Source organism: Atractosteus spatula, chromosome 1, assembly GCF_055471065.1.
Source record: "Atractosteus spatula isolate fAtrSpa1 chromosome 1, fAtrSpa1.hap1, whole genome shotgun sequence".
NCBI classification, from domain to species: Eukaryota; Metazoa; Chordata; class Actinopteri; order Semionotiformes; family Lepisosteidae; genus Atractosteus; species Atractosteus spatula.
The window spans coordinates 75,752,744-75,772,092 of NC_142706.1; the positions used below are offsets into that span (position 1 = coordinate 75,752,744).

The 19,349-nt window shown below is 44.4% G+C and overlaps 1 protein-coding gene across 5 annotated transcripts; it reads right to left on the bottom strand.

Annotated features, from left to right (window-relative positions):
* Window positions 1-525: 525 nt before the first annotated feature.
* LOC148842022 (RING finger protein 145) lies at window positions 526-14,783 on the bottom strand. 5 transcript variants are annotated; one of them, XM_088922645.1, is made up of 10 exons: window positions 13,995-14,783; window positions 12,119-12,227; window positions 10,822-10,913; window positions 9,691-9,932; window positions 7,038-7,210; window positions 6,366-6,506; window positions 4,715-4,897; window positions 4,450-4,597; window positions 3,636-3,992; window positions 526-2,433 (listed from the first exon to the last, which is right to left on the bottom strand). In XM_088922645.1, the coding sequence occupies exons 1-10, from the start codon at window positions 14,161-14,163 to the stop codon at window positions 1,456-1,458; spliced, it is 2,592 nt and encodes an 863-aa protein (XP_088778771.1). In that variant the 5' UTR covers window positions 14,164-14,783; the 3' UTR covers window positions 526-1,455. The 5 variants fall into 5 exon arrangements, with proteins under 5 accessions (XP_088778771.1, XP_088778780.1, XP_088778790.1 ...); XM_088922654.1 differs by lacking the exon at window positions 12,119-12,227 and having other exon boundaries at window positions 13,995-14,099; XM_088922664.1 differs by lacking the exon at window positions 12,119-12,227 and having other exon boundaries at window positions 10,583-10,913; window positions 13,995-14,099.
* Between the last annotated feature and the right edge of the window lie 4,566 nt (window positions 14,784-19,349).

Sequence of the window (19,349 nt, forward strand, 5' to 3'; positions counted from 1 at the left end):
AGAACACAAAAGAAGAGTGTAGCATACTGAAATCTGTTAGAGCCCCTGTAGGCCCGAGCTCACGAGTCCTATTACACTGTTAATAGCCAACAGAAGAGAGCCCTCTCCACTATCTGCTTTCAGAACAGAAGTCACGTTCACATCACCAGACTCCATGTCTGGAATCCGGACTCCATTGCCATCACATGCAGTTCAGTGGCAATTTCAGATCCGGGATGACACGCTCCTCTTTGGCAAGAGCTCCCAAGCTTTTGTTTTCCTTTTTCCGTGATGAAACATTTTGAGTGGAAAAACACTTTTTCTCTGAACTGCATCTCACTCAGTCAACAAATATGATGAGAGACAATCTACTACCCTTATTTTCTATTCATGACGTTCCCAACAATCTTGAATTAAACCCGTGCATGAATCTGATTTGCATTAGAGTTGCTAAAATGATCCACAGCATGAGACCACCCTGATTTCATATTTATGAGAGAGAAACCGTTCAGTGCTCTCAAGTCACAAACAGTCCTCACAAAGCAATGGATTTCATAACAGGCTTTATGTATCAATGTTTGTGTCTCATCTTTGTTGTTACATACATCACAGACCTCTGGTCCCAGAGTGCAGACCAGTGTAGCCCAGAACACCTGAAATCTGGTGAAGTGCGACGCTTGAAAATTAGAAGCAGGCAGACGGATTTCAAGTTGAAGTTTTGTCAGAGAAAAATACATTTGAAAAATGAAACTGAAAGTGTCTTCTCTGAACACACAGGAGGTCTGCATTAAGAACAGAACTAATAAGACTGATCTTCAGGAACATTCAGCTTTAGAATCTCTTGAGAAGGTTGTTTCTTATGGCTCTTTTAAAAAATTAACGTTTGGTTATGGGGAAAAAACAAAACAAAACAGCACTGTACTTCAAAACAAATACGCCTGATGTACAGATGGTGCTAAGCTATACAGATTTACAAAAATAAAAATAATAGTAATGCAAACTAGTTACCATCATGCACAAAAGTCTGCACAAACTTTGCAGAAAGTTTATTTTTTTCCAAAATCGCAGAACTGATTACAACCATTTGAGTAAATAAGCATAAAACTGTTACAAATCTCTGCTACTGTACTTGCACAAAGTGCACCATCAACGCCCTTTAACACTCCATTTGATTAATTTTAAGAGGTGTTGGCCGATAACTGGGTTAATGAAGGATCAGAATTCAAAGAACATTTTTTGGTAAGTTATTTTAAGTTAATTGTGTTTTATTTTGGGGACAAAGGGCAACACATTTAATTTTTTTGTTGACATGAGGCATACGAGTTCTCCTCTTTCAGGACTGTGGGGATCCACAGCTGTGAAGCTGGCTCTGTTCCAGCACAGTTCTCCTCTCCAGGGTCTCCTCGCGATCTCCGAGTCCGGCGCCCGGTGTGTCTGAAGCTCTGCGCTGCTGCCAGACTCCAGACACTGCCGGGATTAGCTGTCACTGCAGTTGTCACTCAAACCATCACAGTCCCTTTCTCCAGCGTGTTTAACATCTCCATCGCTTTGTGTTTGCAGAAACATGCCTGGTCGGTCTGATAAGAGGTCCTCGCTGTGTGCTGGGAGTTGGGTCTCTACTTTTGAATTCAACCATTGTCCTGCTCTGGAACTCAACGTCAAGTCACTTGTCAATTCAGTTTCACCTTGGACGAAGCCTTTCCTACTCACTTCCACTTTACCAATTTTCCTGCCATTGTTCAGTAATTCTGCATGAGGTTCTCTGTCTCCTTTCACTGGCACAGGTGTATGAGGCTTCAACAAAGGCTCAAAGTCAATTTCCCAGTGAATATTCGGCCTGCCTGTTACTTCCCCTGAACCCTTGTCAGGCCAAAGTGACGATCCTGCTGCTCCTCTCCGCACGTCCCCGCAGAGAGGAGGGGACTCTGCTGTCTCGTCATCCCCGGGCGGTGCCCTGTCTGCTGGCTCCGTGCTGGGTGCGGGATGGTCCTGAGGTGGGACGCTGCCCGCTCTGTTTTCCAGGTGCTCCCCTGCAGTCTCTGAAAGTGATTTGGCACCACACCCGTGGAGAGCAGGCGGAGACGAGAGCTCCGTCGGGGTGCTGGGCAAAACGGGGCTGGCGAACCCCTCAAAGTCCGCAGTCGTGCTGCAGCAAGAGCCCCGGACCGCCACCCCGGCTCCCCCCCAGCGGTCTGCCGAGGCCTCCTGTCCCTGCTCCCGGTCTGCCCCCCGCTCGGCCCGGAGGCCTGGAGCCTCATCTCCCACCCCCTCCCTCCCGCCCCCGCCCTCCTCGGGGCTTCGGGCTGCAGGGGCCAGGTCCTCGTTCAGAGGGGACGCCCTGGGCTTCACGGGCTGGTGGCACATGGGGCAGGTCTCCTGGACATACAGCCACTTGCGCAGGCAGCTGGCGTGGAAGAAATGCCCACAGTACGTCACTACCGCCGAACTCATCTCCTAAAGGGCAGAGACAGAGGTGAGAACGTTTATGGCGTTAACAGCGTTTACGAGCCCACACAGCTGAAACTGAAGGGGGCAGATAAAAACCAGAAAATACAGCATCCTCCAGCACGTTGTTACTCCCATGACAATCCCAGGCAGATGTTCAAAGATTGTGGAAAATGGGTATCGTTAAACATAAGGGAACCTGTTAAAACACACACTTGTTTCTGGACAAGATTAGTACACCTTTTATAAATAACACTCAAAGCAAATGACAGCACATTTTCTTGCAACCTGAGCTGCCTGACTTCTCTGTGCATTTTAAATAACTGAACTCCTTTTCCGATCTGGGAAGGCGTTAATTAAGTACAAGTTTGTTTAAAAGTACTGGTTGATACAGGGAAGGCTGTAATGCATCAAATGTTCATCCACTGCTAGATTCAAATCAGTACAGAACAATAAAGAAAAATGAGCAATTTTCAATGGAATCACACATCTTCGATGTTTGTGCAAAACTATTTCAAATCTCAAAGAGATAAAACATATAATTTCAGAAAGGACAGGAAATGTGCCCAATCACTTACAGAGCATCATGAAACATCATTTGCATCAAACTGAGCATCATTTTAACTACATAACTGAATCTTAAAATACACGAAAGAAACAAAACAATCTCATCACTGAATTAAATTCCTTAACATTGAAGGCAAAAGTTAAATCCAGTTCACATTATAAATCATCATTATTTTATTTACAGTGTAAAAAGAAATCATAGCTGGAAAGCAAGTCAGCATTTTTAAATTTTCCATATTTTCTTGTCAGTATTAAACACCAACACACAGTATGGGCCTCAGGAAAACTTGCTGGAGTTCAGGCAAGGACCAGTCTGAATCAGGTTACTTTACTATAATGTGACTGGCCTTAGTGCAGAGTGAATATCAGACTTCACTGTGACGGGAATACTCCAGGCAGAGTTTTTCAACCCTGGTCCAGATTAGCAATAATCGTACATCACTGATGTCTAAAGAAACCTGTTCATTTCGAACAGCGCTACTCCTTGGAGGCTGAAGACTACACTCTAAATTACATCATTTACGTAATTACCCATTTAACTGATTACAATGAAATTGGTCAAAGTCCTTAGAAACTAGTGACCCTGGTAGTGACCCACAGAGCCTTCCACAACAGGACTGCACACCCCTACTGACCCTACTGACCTGGAAGCAGATGGCACAGACGTCATTGTGCAGCTGCAGCTGGTCCTCTGTGGCACGGGGCAGGGAGTTGATCTTCTTGGCAGCTTCCTGTCTGAGCAGGAAGCTCCTCCAGCCGGACTGGGCGCGCAGCCAGACGTTGAAGTAGGAGTGGATGATGATGACCGAGGCGCCCATCCAGCTCCACTCCCCGAAGAGCGACTCCCAGGTGCCGTACCCCACCACGCAAAGCGCCACCAGGAACTCCAGCACGCGGCTCACGGCGTTGACGTAGTAGATGATCTCATCCAGGCTCTCGATGGGGTCCCGCCGCGCCAGCTCCACCATGAACAAGGAGTAGATCAGCAGGGTCCCCGTCACCTGCGCCACAACACAACGCACACCAGCAGCCATAAGAACCGCTGCTCGCTCCTGGACGTCTTTTTCTGATGGGAGCATTTCAAACTCAGGAAACCAAATTTCAGCATGAAGCCTAAGTTTTTGAAAATGCCAAAAGAAATATATACTGCACATATATAAAGAGAAAAGATTAAATTGAATGCCCAAAAGTCAACACAAGGCATAATAAGAAAATATGTTGAGTAAAAGAGCTAATTCTTCACTGTAAAGCTTTTATTTTAATTTCGGCGTTCACTTTTTTAGGGAAATTCTTATGTGATTTTAATTTTGTTCACTGGAACCTCAGAGGTTTTCAATTCTCCTAGAAATCACTTTCTTTAGGAATTCTAAGACACAAAACTGATTTTTTTTGTTTTTCTGAATTTAAAGCATTTCCAACAGCAGCTGGTGGATATAATTCTGTAGGTTTCTTACGTACCTGCAGTGAAGTCAGCATGCAGCTGGAGACCAGGATCAGGAGCCAGAAATCCATTTGGAAGAACTGCGATATCTTCCAGGCCATGAAGACAGGAAACACGAGTAGGAACAGGCACATACCGAGCCCCCTGAAGTGCTTCCACAGGCTCCTGTCAAAAGATAAGTACAGGATCCCGTTAAGACAGTCTAAATTCCAGGTCCCTGGTACTGGAAAAGAAACAATCCCCACTTTGTAACCACACTGTGCACAGCAGTATAGTTCTGACCTGTTTCGGGAGGCACCCAGTGCCAGGATGATGGGGTCGGTGATCTCGATCATGGACTGCAGTGTGGAAGTGACCACGATGAAGAGGATGATGCTGAGCAGGAAGGTGCGCTGCAGCACCTGCATGTCCAGGAGCCCCGTCTGCAGAGCCAGCAGGAGCAACGTCACGCCCTCCGTCACCCCCCTGCGCCCACAAACAGACATAACAGCACGGTCAAGTCACACGAACTGCCAGCATCGCGCCCTCCGTCACCCCCCTGCGCCCACAAACACAGACACAACAGCACGGTCAAGTCACACGAACTGCCAGCGTCGCGCCCTCCGTCACCCCCCTGTGACCACAAACACAGACACAACAGCACGGTGAAGTCACACGCAATCTGTGTGCAGAAAGCATTTTGCATGTATGGTTGAGCCACAAACATAATTCTAAACTCTTCTTTGTCCACATGCCCAAGAAATACAAATATTTTTTAAATGCTTGTTGCATGCAGGTAAGAGAATGATTAGGCAGACAAATTTGTCAAACACTTTTCTGCAGTTTCTGCAGTTTTTCCTTAGTGAAAGGTAACACTTGAACCAAAAGAACAAGTAAAGGTTTATTCCATGCTGAATAGAAAAGAAACACAACGTTTCGGCTCTGGAGCCTACTTCAGGTGTGAGCATGGAATAAACATTTATTTGTTCCTTTGCAGCCTGCGCATGCTGACACTGTACCTACTTGAAACACTTGAACCAAGCAGACCACTGCACAGTCTGTAACCAAATCAAAGCCTGCTTTTATACATACTGTTACTATTGCTCCATAAAGAGGTAAAAGGTATCTCTTTTTGCTAGGTTAGGTGGATTAAATACTAAAAACCATCAATTTATTTTTTATTTGAGGTTTCTTTTAGTTTTCAGGTGTTATTTAATTAGATTTTAGTGGCATCATTAATAAAGACACTCAGCTGTCAGTACAGTCAGGGAATGCATGTAAGCTTTCACCACGCTGAAACACTACGTTTCTACTTATGAAAAATACTTGAGTATTTCTGTTGACATTGCTTTAATGTTCTAGACAAAGTGGGGAATCAATAAAAAAGACAAAATGTTAGGACACAAATAAAGTGTAGAATTTAAATCAAGGGATGTTGAGTCAAAATTGTAAGACCACATTTACATGTACAGTGTTGGTTCACCATGCCATAAGAAAGATACTGCTGCTATAAATCAGAACAGACAAAGGCAACTAGGTATATTAGGGGGCTTAAAGCAAGGTCCTACACTGACAGTCCAAAGGAACTGAACCTTTATTGCCTGGAACAGAGAAGACTATGAGCAGACACGATCCAGACATCCAAAATCATAAAAGGTGCTCACAAGGCCACCACAATTAACTTCTTCAGAGTGAACAGTGAAACACAAACCAGAGCTCACATGTGGGAGCTATACGGGAGTGCATTTAAATCTGAGAACTGAAGACACTTCTTTACAGAAAGGGTTGAGGCGGTGCGTTTTGAGAAGCAGCGGATGAAATCCTTGGATCAATTAGCTACTAGACGGGTCAGGTGAAGACCGAGGAGCAGAAGCCAAGGACAGACACAATGCAGTGCGTAAGGATGCACAGCCACACGTTTGCTCACCCAGCTGTGGGGGCGCACAGGCCTTACCTGTGCATAACGTTCTCATTCTGGACTGCAGCGTAGCCGCCCAGGTAGAACTTGCAGAGGTTGAGAAGCCCCAGTGCTAGGTAGGACACCACGAAGGTCAGACCCAGCAGGGAGTACGGGGTGGAGCAGCACTCGGAGACACTGCAAGGCCACACACAGATGAAATTCCCAGAATTTTAAGGATTGCTGTTTTCTCTTCTAGGAGTCAGTGCTCAAAGACATCGATTATAGGGCGTTATAAGGTGGCTATACCCTGTCCCCCTGTATGCCGGCTGTTGCCGCCCCTATATGCCGGAAGACAGAACAGGCAAACACCCATCCATAAGGTGGCTATGAAACCTTCAATTTCTACATTAAGGAAAGCAGATCAGTACTACCGGCTATCCTTTTAGAGTGTAAAAGTATTCTCAGAGACTTTCCTAATGGTAACATTTGTATTCATAAGTACAGGTCTTTGATGTTAAAAAAGAATCTCCATTTTGTTCATAACAAACTGCACAGCTTTTCACAAAATAATGATCAATTCTACATTCTAACCATACAACTACATAAAGAAGGTGTAATCATAACAATTGCTGTCCTGTCTGTCCCTGTGCACCTGGGATTAAATGAGGCCCCAAGCTCTATAAAGTACACTCAGAAAACTGAACTATATATTGGAAGAATGTATACCTGGTCAGGAAGACAAACAGCACCCCCTGCAGGGCTATGCCGTTATTGCTGGCTGTAATGTAAGAGTAGATCTGCACCAGGAAGAGGACGAACCAGAAGACACTGAAGAGAACTGGGACAGCAAACTGATTCCATAAGGAGATCACCACTGCGAGCAGTCTGTATGGCTCTAACTGCAAACACAGGCAGATAAGGAGAGGAGAGGGTAGGAAAACTGGTTATAGACAGATTTTTTAAAATTCTTTTTCTTATTTTACATGCTTTGCTCCTTAGGTATGAAGTTATTTGATGTTAACTTTATATGAAGAAACATTTATGCGCTGTGCTAGACTTATCTTTATAAAAAAATAAGACGATTTATTCCTTTTGTAGAGGTCAGTAAATACTGCAGGCAATGGTCTCCCTTTAGTATGTCAAAGAAGAACAGCAGTATAATTATTTTATTATGTAGTCACACTTTGTATTTCCACTCCATGCCAAACTTCTTCTCCTTCCCTAGAGAAATGCTTAAAGCGCACATCTCTGCAGGCCACACTGCCCAAGAGAACCCACTTTACTATAGGGGTTCGGCAACAGGGAAGGCTGAACTCAGTCTAACTGATCTCCTCTTGTCCTCGGTGAAGAACACGCCTCTTTTCCAGGAACAAAGATCCCCAATCGCACCTCCCTGTGTAAACTAGACTAACTCCTTGGCGCAGGGCCGGAATGAATTTAAGCACAGTAAGTAGTATACAACAGGGTTTAACCAGATCAATATTAATAAACCTCAAAAACCATAAAACAACAATTTTCTACAGGATTCATAAACCCTCCATAAGCCTTTGGCATCCACACCTGCATATTTCACAAGATCAAAATACTCAATCCAGGTGTTTGTGTTTGCTCTGTTTTGAGCTTTGATTTGTCGAAGCTGCATTCACAAAGACAAACCGCATTTTAATGGAAACGTTATATATAGAAAGTCTACACAGCCTTTCAAAGGTAAGACACTTTGTTGCTCATAGCCTGAAATGGAGACACTTTAAATCAGAATTTACATTTCCTTCATTTGCACACTGTAACATACAACCTCCAGGTGAAAAACAAACGCTCGAACATCCTGAAAAGTAATTATAAGTGAAAGCCTAAAAAAGTGGTTGGAAAGCTGTATACACCCCGTAGTAATAGCAATTGCAAATTAGCTCTTGTGTAACCAACTGCCTTCCAAATCACACAATAAGCTACTAAGGCACCACCTATGTTCAATTACAGTGATTCTGAGGATTTCAGAATAAAATCAGCTGTTCCTGTCTCCTGTGTTGGGCAGTGCCCCTCAAAGTAAAGAGTCACTGTGGGCCTTCCTGTTAAAGACTGGTCAGTGAGTCCATGTCACAACAGCATCCCAAGCCCTTCACAACTCTCCACAAGATCCACAGATCTCACAGCGGCAGGCCTTGGTGTAAAACAATCTCATACGAATTTGCGTCAAGTCTAAGTTGTTTACAAAATGAAGCAATGAACATAAAATTGAGACTCGCAATTCCATTAATTAACCATTGTGTTTTCTGTATGTGAACAAAAGAAACCTTCAATACAAATAGCATGCAATCTCAATTTCAAAGTGAAAAAAGGTTTACTGACTCAACCAGTGCAAACGATACACAGTGCCTCAACAGCAAAAAGAACAAAATAGGTTGATGCAGAGAGAAAATATCAAATAACACATTTCAAGCACAAAGCTCTTCCTCAGGGAACATCACGGGTACTGCACCTTTGATGAATCCTATATACTCAAACCAGTTACTGTAGTCAAATAACACTTAGAATAATACTATTTAGTTATAATAAAAAGATAGCTAGATAGTTTGCAAGCTAGTACAGTAATCTAGCTGTTTGATAGCTAGATGGGGGGTGGTGGTTTCCAGCTGGCCTAAGATCTTCCTGCCGGAATGGTGGAGGCAGCGTTCAGTCATGGGGGGTTTTCCCTGCAGCAGGGACTGGGGCAAGGGTCAGCACTGAAGGGACTCTAGATGGAGCATAATACAGACAAAGTGTCGAGGAAACTGTGCTGCCTTCTGCAAGGAAGCTGAATTCGGGAAGGACATTTATCTTTCAATGATAATGACCCGTACCACACAGTGAAAGCAGCAGGGGAGCTGCGGAAGAACAATAAGGGTAACGTCCTCAGAGCCCTGACCTCAATCCAATGCCAGTCTGTAGGAGGACTTGAAGGCTGCAGTCCATCTACCGTCCCCTTGCAATCTGACTGAGCTTGAACAGTTCTGTAAGGAGGGTGTGCTACGTTGGTACAGACCTATCCAAACAGAATTACATCTGTATTTCAAGGAAAAAGTGCTTCCACCAAATACTCAGTGTACAGTTATCAAACCCATTTTTAATTTGTAATTTCTTATCAACATGTTGAAACATTTGTTTTTCACTTGGAGGCTGTGTGTTACAATGTGTATATGAAGGTAAAAGGTAAAATAAATTCTGATTTAACGCATCTTGACTTCAGACTCTTATTGCACAATGTGTTACTCTGGATAGGGTGTGTAGACTTCCTTTAGGCACTGCACACATGGAACTGCCCTGTTTGTGCCCTTGCCAGCTGGTTTAAACTAAGAGATTTAGAAGTACACAGTGGCAACGTATGGTAGCAGAGCGTCTTTACCTCGAGCTGCAGGATCTCCCGGCAGGCGGACCGAGCCAGCTGGTAAGGCACAAAGAGGTTGGAGAGCAGGATGATTATCACCTCCACGCCAGTGAGCACCATGGCGAAGGAACTGACCGTGATCAGCGTGGCATTGTGTGCAGAGCACAGGCGGGCTGCCAAGGGCAGCAGGTGGGCAGAGAACAGCCACACCTGCCTGGTCTTCATCAGGAAGGCACAGAGCGTGCTGAGAATGATCTGACCTGCAGACACAGAGATGTCCATATGCACAAGCGGACTGTAACAGCTACCAAACTTCACTGGCTTTCAGTCGGCAGGTACTGACCGGTGCTCACCAACAGCTACATTGGCCTGCAACTCACAACTCACCACCCACTGAAGCTCAGCAGGTGTGAGCCTGGTCAGTACCTGGATGGGAGACCTCCTGGGAAAGCTAAGGCCGCTGCTGGAAGGCCAGCAGGGGGCGCTCAATCTGCGGTCTGTGTGGGTTCTTGTGCCCTAGTGTGGCGACAGGGACACAATACTGTAAAAAGGCGCCGTCCTTCCGCTGAGACATAAAGCCAAGGTCCTGTCTGTAGTTATTCAAATTCCAGGGCATTTCACAAAAAAAAGTGGGGGTGTTACCCCGATATCCTGGCCAAATTTCCCCTTGGCCTTTACCAATCATGGCCTCCTAATAACCCCTATCCATGAATTGGCTTCATGACTCTGCTCTCCTCCCCACTGAGAGCTGGTGTGTGGGGAGTGTACTGGAGCATCATCCAGGTGGGGCTGCACTCTGGTGGTGGTGGTGTAGGAGAGCCCCCATTACCTGTAAAGCGCTTTGAGTGCTTTACTAGTGTCAGAAAAATTATTATTATTATTATTATTATAATAATAGACCACAGTTTACCTCCAACAACGTTAGACACTAAGTGTCTTCTCGAAACTGTAGGGGACTGTAGGGGCCATCTATAATTGTCAGTGCACAGCAAGAGTGAGGAAGGAGACAAGACGCAATACAAGACAAGAGAGAGGAAAAAATGAAAAGCTGATGTATCTTCCTGTTTACCAGGAAACAGAGACAATGAGAAGTTAAAAGTGTTCCTTCATCAGGCACAGGCTGACCTTTACTTTCTGACACCTACTTACTTGTCAGCGCCGTGACGAAGCGATGGAATGCGAACGCGTCCAGGTAGACAGCTCCTTCGTACCCATGCTGGATTTCTCCACGCACGTAGTCCCTGCCAGGCAGACAACAAGACGGAACGTTTCCTTACAAACTCGGGTAACTTTCCGATGAAGCTCACTGAACAAGACGGAAACACACCCAACATATCCTCCCAGTCAGTTTCACCTCAGCGGGTGACCGTGCACAGGAGATACCCTCCAGGGTTCCACATTACTCAGAGGAACTAATGACAGTCCAGGCTGTTATTTAATGCTTTTTCCTCATTTTAAGTTGGAAACACCACAGTGAATGGGAACTTGAATACTTACAATATAGTCACCCTCCCTTATGCACACATAATGCTTAATGCTGAAAACATTTCCTTTTCCTTCCTTTTTAAATTTCATACTGTGGGAGTCTATGCCAGTATGTCACTACAGGATCACTCATCTCAACAAATGAACCAATTATGTACCCATTGATCAGTGCTTTTAATTTCAATATCTGCCTCGCAATGGGTACAGTAACAACTAAATGTTTGTTAAAAAACATTAAAATGTTACTCAACATACAACAAATTTGTGATGTTTAGGTGGTGAAAATATCTTCTATCACTATAGGAGTCATCAGTTCTCACCGTAACTCATCCTGTAGATGTGCTAGCTCTTATCAGTTTATATCAATTTGTGAGGAAACATATAGATGAGTAGTAATATATATCAAGTAATATAACATTGGAAGTGCAGATTTGTTCAGCATAACCTCCTCTGACTGAGACAAAGGAAGCTGCCTACATGACAGTGAAAAACAACAGTTTTTTTTTTCATGCAATGATTTTTTTTTATCTCAGTAAATTCATCTTCTAAGCTCTTTTTCCAATTCAGGGTCAAGGGGAGCTTAACCCACCAAGCATCGAGCACAAGCCAGGACACATCCCAGAGACGGGACACCAGTCCATCACAGGGCAGGCAGACAAACAAAGACACACAGACTCACACCAGGTAGCCAATTCATCCATCAGTGCGTTTTTGGACTGTGGGAGGAAACAGCAGAACCCTTTGAGGAAACTCAGGAGAACACACAAACTCCACACAAACAGAAGCACAGGTCAAAAGTTTAACCCAGGGCCCCAGCGCTGCGAGGAAGCAACGCTAAACACTCTGCCATCGCGTCGGCCTGCCTTGCTAGAAACATCAGAAAATCCAGCCTGCAGCCACACAGACATTGACAACAAAGCTGTCCAACTAAAGCTCGCTGGTACAGTATTTCAAGGTTTACCTGGAAATTTGATGTCCAACGTAGAGAAGCAAGGCAGTGAGGATATAGAGGTACAGCTTGACGATGTGTCTCAGAGGCAAGACAAGCACAACCACACTGACCAAGTGACCTTGGAAAGAACAGATCAAGGACATGACTTCCAGAGGGCTGCCATACCCAACACACCACAGATGTGATAATCCAAAGCAACTGGCACGGAACCTACACATGAAACTGTAGCAATAGTCGTGTCTTAAGGGAGCGATCAAATTAGTTGGCAGCTAATTGATCCAAGAATCTCATCCAGCAGGTCCTGAAAGAAGCCAGGGTACCGGTTTCAACAACATGGCTTGGCGGCCTAGTTGCCCTGGAAAACTGTCCCTCACAAGGGATCACGGTTTTCCACAGCTTGTCGTTCTACCTGGATCCCCTTCTGGTGATTCGTCCTACTAAGCAATTATGTTTGCAATTATTCAACTGCTGTTTTTCTTCAGACGGTCCCATCTTGCTCTTTTCTCTTTCATTACTGACCGGTCTGGGCTATAAGGCCTCTGCCGGACAGTAATCTATTATTCTGTTATCACTCCCCTTTTACTGCACTATCCCTCCGTCCCGGAGCGCTCGAGCCCCAGCCAGTCGGGTCCCTCCAGGTTCCTCCCCTCTCTGGTCTCTTGCACTTGGGTTCTGACCAATCACCCGCCGAGCTGTAACAGCTGACACTTAGAACCTATTTCTACAGCTGGGCAATTAACTGGACCAATTTAGGGACTGCAGCTTGCTTATGGGTACATCAGAAAAGTCTCACCTGGGATTTGACCCTGCAACTTTTTACTTGGGAGTGCAGAACAATAACCACTTCTCCACAGTACTGCCTCACTTTAGCTTACTGGACTTATTTTTCTATCAAAACAGTAACAGCAGTTAACACAAGTGTTACTGATCTCCCCTAGCGAGTCCTTTACTTTTTAAGTTTTTTTAATAAAAAAAGAAGAGTACTTCACATCCAGTAGCAACAGCAATCATCATTGCAATGATTCTGTTATCCCCTGATCTTGCATTTGCAGGTTAAAATGTTTCCACAGTTTAAGATGATGAAAACAGTGTATTGCTGACTGATTTTGTCCATGATATAATCACATAGGTAATAGCACCCTCCACTTCTAGTGTTACTGTATACTGTATCAAGGATAACACTGTTATTACGAATCTGACAGTATACTGTATCATTCAGGTTTAGCCTGATTGTGTGGTAATAAATGGTAGCCCATGCTTCCAAGTGAATTAGCTATAGATAGGATTATGGAAACACCTTAACTGCAGAAATATTCATTGGCATGCAGCATCTTAGTAAAAATCTTGTTCACCACCTGCTAGGATGAATGAGAAATAGATAATATTACATAAACGTATTATCATTAGTGATAAACTGTTGCAAAAAGCAGTAATATGAAATTAAGCTGTCATTTGAATGTCCTTTACAATAAATATCAGTATGTATGCACGTCAATGGCCTTAGTGATTGTAATGTAGGAGAAATACGTGGGTGAGGTGATGATATCCTGTGCACAGAGACGTGGTGGGGTTGGGGAGGTTGCGCTGTTTTTCATCACACATTTCTGAGGGACTATCATGCAAACCAGACTCTAAACCAGCGGCCTTTCTCGCTAGAGGAAGATGGTCCTAGTAGTCGTGAACTACATGGTGCTCATAGGGTCCTGACATTAGTGCGATGGTTTTGGAGAATTCTGTCTGCGGGTTGCTGCGTCGGGGCAGGAGAAGGCCAATTGGCAAATCATCTTTACTGTGACTCTGTCATTCGTGCCTGTGCCGCTAATCAGAGCCCGTGGTGCGCCTGCTACAGCCCCGGCGCTGCCCTCTTGCAACCCGCTTTACTTACCCAGATAATACACGTTCCAGATGACATATTTGTACTTGAACAGCATGTCTTCGTTTCTCGCCTTCAGCTGCTCGGTGAAACTCTCAACGTCACATTTGTACAAGAGGTCTAAAACCATAATGCTGGGAACTCTCAAGGCGACGTTTGCAATTTCCTCCAACCGAGGCATTTTAAAAAAATAAAATTTCCGCGCTATGTAGAATGTCCTTTCCTGTGCCGCATGATTTACCCGTACGGATAGGCAGTTCAGAGTTGCGAGGAAGCCTTCTTTAGGCCGAGTTCAGAAAAAGCCATTCAGCATTTTTTTTCATACTTCTTTCGCCGAGTGCCCTGCATCACGTCATACCTATTTACACCTGTTGCCGAAATAAACCCAGGCGGGAGGGGGCAAAACACGGCTTTTGTGGTCGGGTCAAGCGGAGGCTGTGTCGTTTCTAGCGCTTCCCACATCCGAGTCAAGCGTGTTGAAAGCTTTCGCAAGTCGCAGTTTTAGTAAGGCTTGCGTGAGACACAGCCCTGGTAACCACCAGCTTTCTCTCAAGGCTCGGCTGAGCTGTCAGCTGGCGCAGGCGGCGTTAAGCACCGTGTTGCACACGTCAGGCGCTTGTTATGACAGTAATCATGGCTACGCGTGCAAATCCACGTTTTTTAAAAGATGCAGGAGGGACGGGTTCCGTTTCTCCTCGGAAAACCGGCACACATGTTGAATGATCTAGAGCGAGTATCCCTAACAGCTGGTCCTCAGGTCGGAAACACTCACTCTTCCTGAACCCCCGGACAGCAATGACGGTAAAATACAACGACGTCGCAAGTTGAAAACGTAATTTCCGGTTTGATTTTGAGCTGTTTTTTTATTTTTCAATGCTTTATTTATAACCATTAACAGAACACATACAACAATATGTTAACGTCGAACAAAATAATGTATACATACATCATAAGAATAGTTCTGCTTTCTTGAATAGTTTTTGACATAAAATTAAATTTTTATTTTAATACAGATTAATATTTGGAAGAAGACATTGACCATTTCTTTTTATGGATACGGCATCTCCGATTAGCAATAGGATTATTATAAATATAAGCTTATGGTTCATATTCCAGCGTGTAAAAGTAAGGTGTCAAATCAATTAAAATAAATCTTCATATTTAAACATCTTAGTAGGAAATGTTCTGAGTCGCTCCAAAACATTTTGGTAAAGTATGTCTTCTTTATTCAAGTTACAAAATACACATTGGTCATCTAATTCGAGTTTGATTCTGGAAAATGTTTGTGTAACAGGACACATTTTATAATTTTATATGAGACTTCTTTAATTTTATTTGTAAGACAATACAAATTTGCCGTTTTTTCCATATTCTCTGCCAATTTATATTATTAAAATTTTAGTTCCAATAAGTGTTTGCAGTCGGAAGGTATGTTGGTAAACGTAGGTTTCTAATAGAATTAGTTACATTTTTCTAAAATCTTCACATCACCCAATAAGATTCTAGATATTAATTGATTAGTTGCTAATTACTGTACATGTTCTGTTGAGAAACTCCCCTAGCATCCAATACTATTGCATATTCTTTGGGCGTAACTGAAATCTTAAAGGTCTCCAAAAATTCTGCAGATTTCTCTCCCAAACTTCTCTGTCCGCGCTGCTGCATGTTACTTAGTCCGTGTAGAATACGTCCGTCTTCTTTCCCCGGACACGTCGTGCTTTTACTTACTTTCTTGTCCCAGATGGGAAATTTGCCTTGTAGTCAGGTAAAAAACATAACCCATTGCGCAATACATTTAACACATCGCGAACCCCCTGACAAACGCGTTCAACCGGTTTTGGTCCTTAAATCTCTATCCGGGAGGAATGTTTTAACCCTCTCCAAATCGATTTTCGATTCGAACAGGCTTGTTGGGAAGAGGAGAGTGTCGATTAGTAGAGAGAGGGATTGTGCGCTGATTGCGGTTGTCGTGGAGTTGTCTCCTAGTTCGCTGCCCCGCTCGGTTTATCATTCCGACAGAACAGCTGGACAGGAAACAAAGCCACATGGGTGCTCATAAAATACGGGTGGCGATCAAACGGCCTGTCCCGAAAGCACCGTACCTTCCTTGTGTGAAACTCATGTTTTATGTCAGTTTCTCATGGAGCTGGTGCTTCATGAAAGAACTGGGACACGAAAACAGGAGAATTTTGCCAAGTTCTACTATTTTTGTCGTCGGGATCTCTGTACATCCCATTTAGATTGATATGACTGATGCTTATAAAAAGGATGTGAGCAGCTGGGCATTGAAGTTTTTAATTGCATCTAAGATCTCAATTAAACAATTTAGACATTCCCGGTCTTAATCAGTCGTAATGAGTCAAGGAACGAGTAAAGGTTTATTCCACGTTGAAAGGACAAGAAAAGAAACATGACGTTTCGGGTGTGGAGCCTTGTTCAGGGAACAATGTAATGAGTCAAAGTTAACTGCACTGAGAGATGAATCGGAACTCGCCGCGGGGACCTCTGAGAAGACTGCGGCTCTCTGGAAGAGGTCAGGTTTCCAGTTGGCACCTGCTGGCCTCAGTTTCTGAGTGGGGCTTCTTGTGAGTTAACTTCTACATTCCGATTCTCGCCCACGTACCTGTCACCGTGCTGGTGCAATCATCAGCCCTAAGACGTGTTAGACACTCAAAGAAAGGAGGTGAAACAGTCTGGCGTCCCGTCCAGGGTGTATCCTGCCTTGCGCCTGGGGTGTGCTGGGATAGGCTGTGGCTCATCTGCGACCCACAGTTGGAAGAAACGGTGAGGAAATGGATGGACGAATGTTTTGGTTTGGGTTCTTGCGGTTGTTTTTTTTATATCTTATCCACAAGAGGGCGGTAAAGCACTACGTGAACGAAAGGACCCGTGTATACATGCTGGAACTGCGCCCGGGTTTTTACAGCGGTGATCTTGTGGGCTTTTAATGCTCCTGTAGAGAATCGGTTGTAAGAACTGATGCCGATTAAAGAAGACCATCGCGAAAATAGTTCTGACTGCTCTCGCTTTGTATAGGTGGATTTCACCTCTGATTTATATGTGGGTTTCATTTTCTGAAATACACCATTTCTGAAAAGTTTACCGTTTGTTTTCATGGTACTTTGAGCTAGGCTGATATTTTAGGATTACATGGTGTAGGCTTTCTGTTCCACTAAGGTTTCTAGCACAGGCAGGCTTCAGATGAAATGCCCCAAGGCTTCCTCTGGCCTTTATATAAAAGGTTTGTACACCACAAGACAGCTTGAGGTTGTTGTACAGATGTTCGCAGTGCAGCTTGGAACACACCTAACAGAGCTTAGAGTACGCTAATCAGCACAATAAATATAATTTCTTGCCTGTACATTGATTTACATGTCAGTGGCAGTAAGTTTTGTCACTAATTGGATTTTTTTTATCAGCAAAGTTTTATTGATTGCATTGATACCTTTGGAAATCCCCATAAATAAGACCATTCAAATAGGCCGTACAAATGTGGAGGTGGTTTGGTCCTTCCAGCCTGTTTGGTAGTTAGTAATTAATAGGTCTGAGGATCTCCTCAAGCTGTTTCTTGAGGGGAGTCAGGACACCGGCTTCAAGATGCCAGATTCCAACTGCAGTCAGACGTGAGTGAGGTGATGCAGCTGTGAGGTGCCAGCAGCCCACTACACAGCAGATCAGGAGACAGAATGAGAAATTAGGGGGATCTTTGGGTTGTCAGGTCAGGTAGCACAATACCTGACTGGACTGTGGCCGGCACACCTCTGTCAAACAGTGCCCTTGGACCTAGGAGGGCTCTTGCAAGTAATCAGGACCTCAGTCAAATGTCTGATCCGCTAGACAGCACTCCCTGCAGTGCAGCGTCCCCACACCGCGATGGGGTATTGGTCAGACCATTCTGATGCAGAGAGAAGAGCACCACCTACTGGTACATCCCCTCCACTTGCAACAGCACCTCGCTTTTCCCGAGAGGTCTCTCATCCCAGTGCCGACCAGGAAGAGACCTGACGAGATGGGGCTGGAGGGCGAGAAGACTGCTGATGCTGTCATTAAGCTTCGATCTGGTTTTGACTCCTTGTGCTGCTCGCTCCAGACACGCCTCGTCTCCTGGGACCCGTTCTGCTGCCAGCTCCTGCGAGTCCTTTGCTGAACCGTTCCTGTGACATGTCCAGGCTGCCGCTGCTGTTTGAGCGGTCCTCAGCGTCGCAGGTCCTTGTTCTCTGATCCATGTTATATCGTCTACTGTCTTTTCCTATCTTGTTATCCTGATCAGGCATCACAACTGAGTGTTTCGGGCAGTTTTTACCAGAAAACAGCCCTTAGCCCAGAACGCAGCTCTGAAAGGTCAGTTCAGAAGGCCTCTTTTTGCTCGGCAGGCGTTATCCCTTACATGGTGTTCCAGCGTGTGAAGCCGACTGTGAATTATGAATGGTTTGGATAAGCTAATGGGATGACGGTGGAATTGCTTAGAAGGGATTTTGAACAAATGGAAGAAGTTTTCCCAATTTAACAAAGAAAGCTAAAGCGTGCATGACTGTGGTTACTTTTTCTGTGACGCTGAAATGTTTTTTTTCTGACATATGGAACCGATTTTTTGTGAACATATTGTTACAGCTTTATGTGACTTAGTGTCTGTTAGATTTTAGATAAAGTTTGAAAAGAGAAATTTCAGAAAGTTTGAAGTGAGAAATACTTCTAACTTCAAAGGAGAGAGGATGTTTGCTGAGGTCTGGGGGGTCCCTTGAACACAAACAATAGGAAAGTTTATCTTGGTACACCTAGGCAAGTTGTGGATTAATGATTGCAAAGGAGCAGGGCAGAAAGACACAGTATAAGTTCACCTTAAGAGCACAGGAGAGGAGGAGAGGCAGGAGGAAGGAAAAGAAGCAGGAAGAGAAGGAAGAAACAAGGAGAGTAGGGAGAAGAGAGAGGAGTCCGGAGGAGTGGGGACTTGAAGCTTGCACCAGGCGAGAGCTCCTACTTCATGAGCATCCAAGCCAAACCTGACTGGAGCTAAGCATTTGAACCTTGTTCGAGAGAGCGTGCTTTTCTGTGCTTTAGAGAACTTGGGTTTCCTGAGTAAAAGATACCTCACTTAGAAACATCTTTCCTGATTAGGGTGCATTCTATGGATAGGGTTATAGGCTCCCATTTATTTTGTGGCATCCCGCATGCAGAGAGAGAGATCTAACTGCAGGTTGTATTGTATTAAGACTTTAGTGCTTAGTAGCAGTCTGGGGTTTTCTGGGTGACTCTGAAACATCTTTTCTGTAAATACTGTATATAATATTTGTAACAGTATTTTATTGCATGATACAATACCCTCAATACAGAATTCAATAAAGAACATCACACCATGATGCAACAAGT

What these genes read in the sequence shown, in the direction of transcription:
- LOC148842022 (XM_088922645.1), bottom strand. Translation starts at nt 14,163, where the DNA reads ATGCCTCGGTTGGAGGAAATTGCAAACGTCGCCTTGAGAGTTCCCAGC. An exon ending in CTGGAACGTGTATTATCTGG is followed by an intron (nt 12,228 to 13,994) that starts GTAAGTAAAGCG and finishes GTTCTTTCCAAG; the next exon opens with GTCACTTGGTCAGTGTGGTT. An exon ending in GTTGGACATCAAATTTCCAG is followed by an intron (nt 10,914 to 12,118) that starts GTAAACCTTGAA and finishes TCTGCCTGGCAG; the next exon opens with GGACTACGTGCGTGGAGAAA.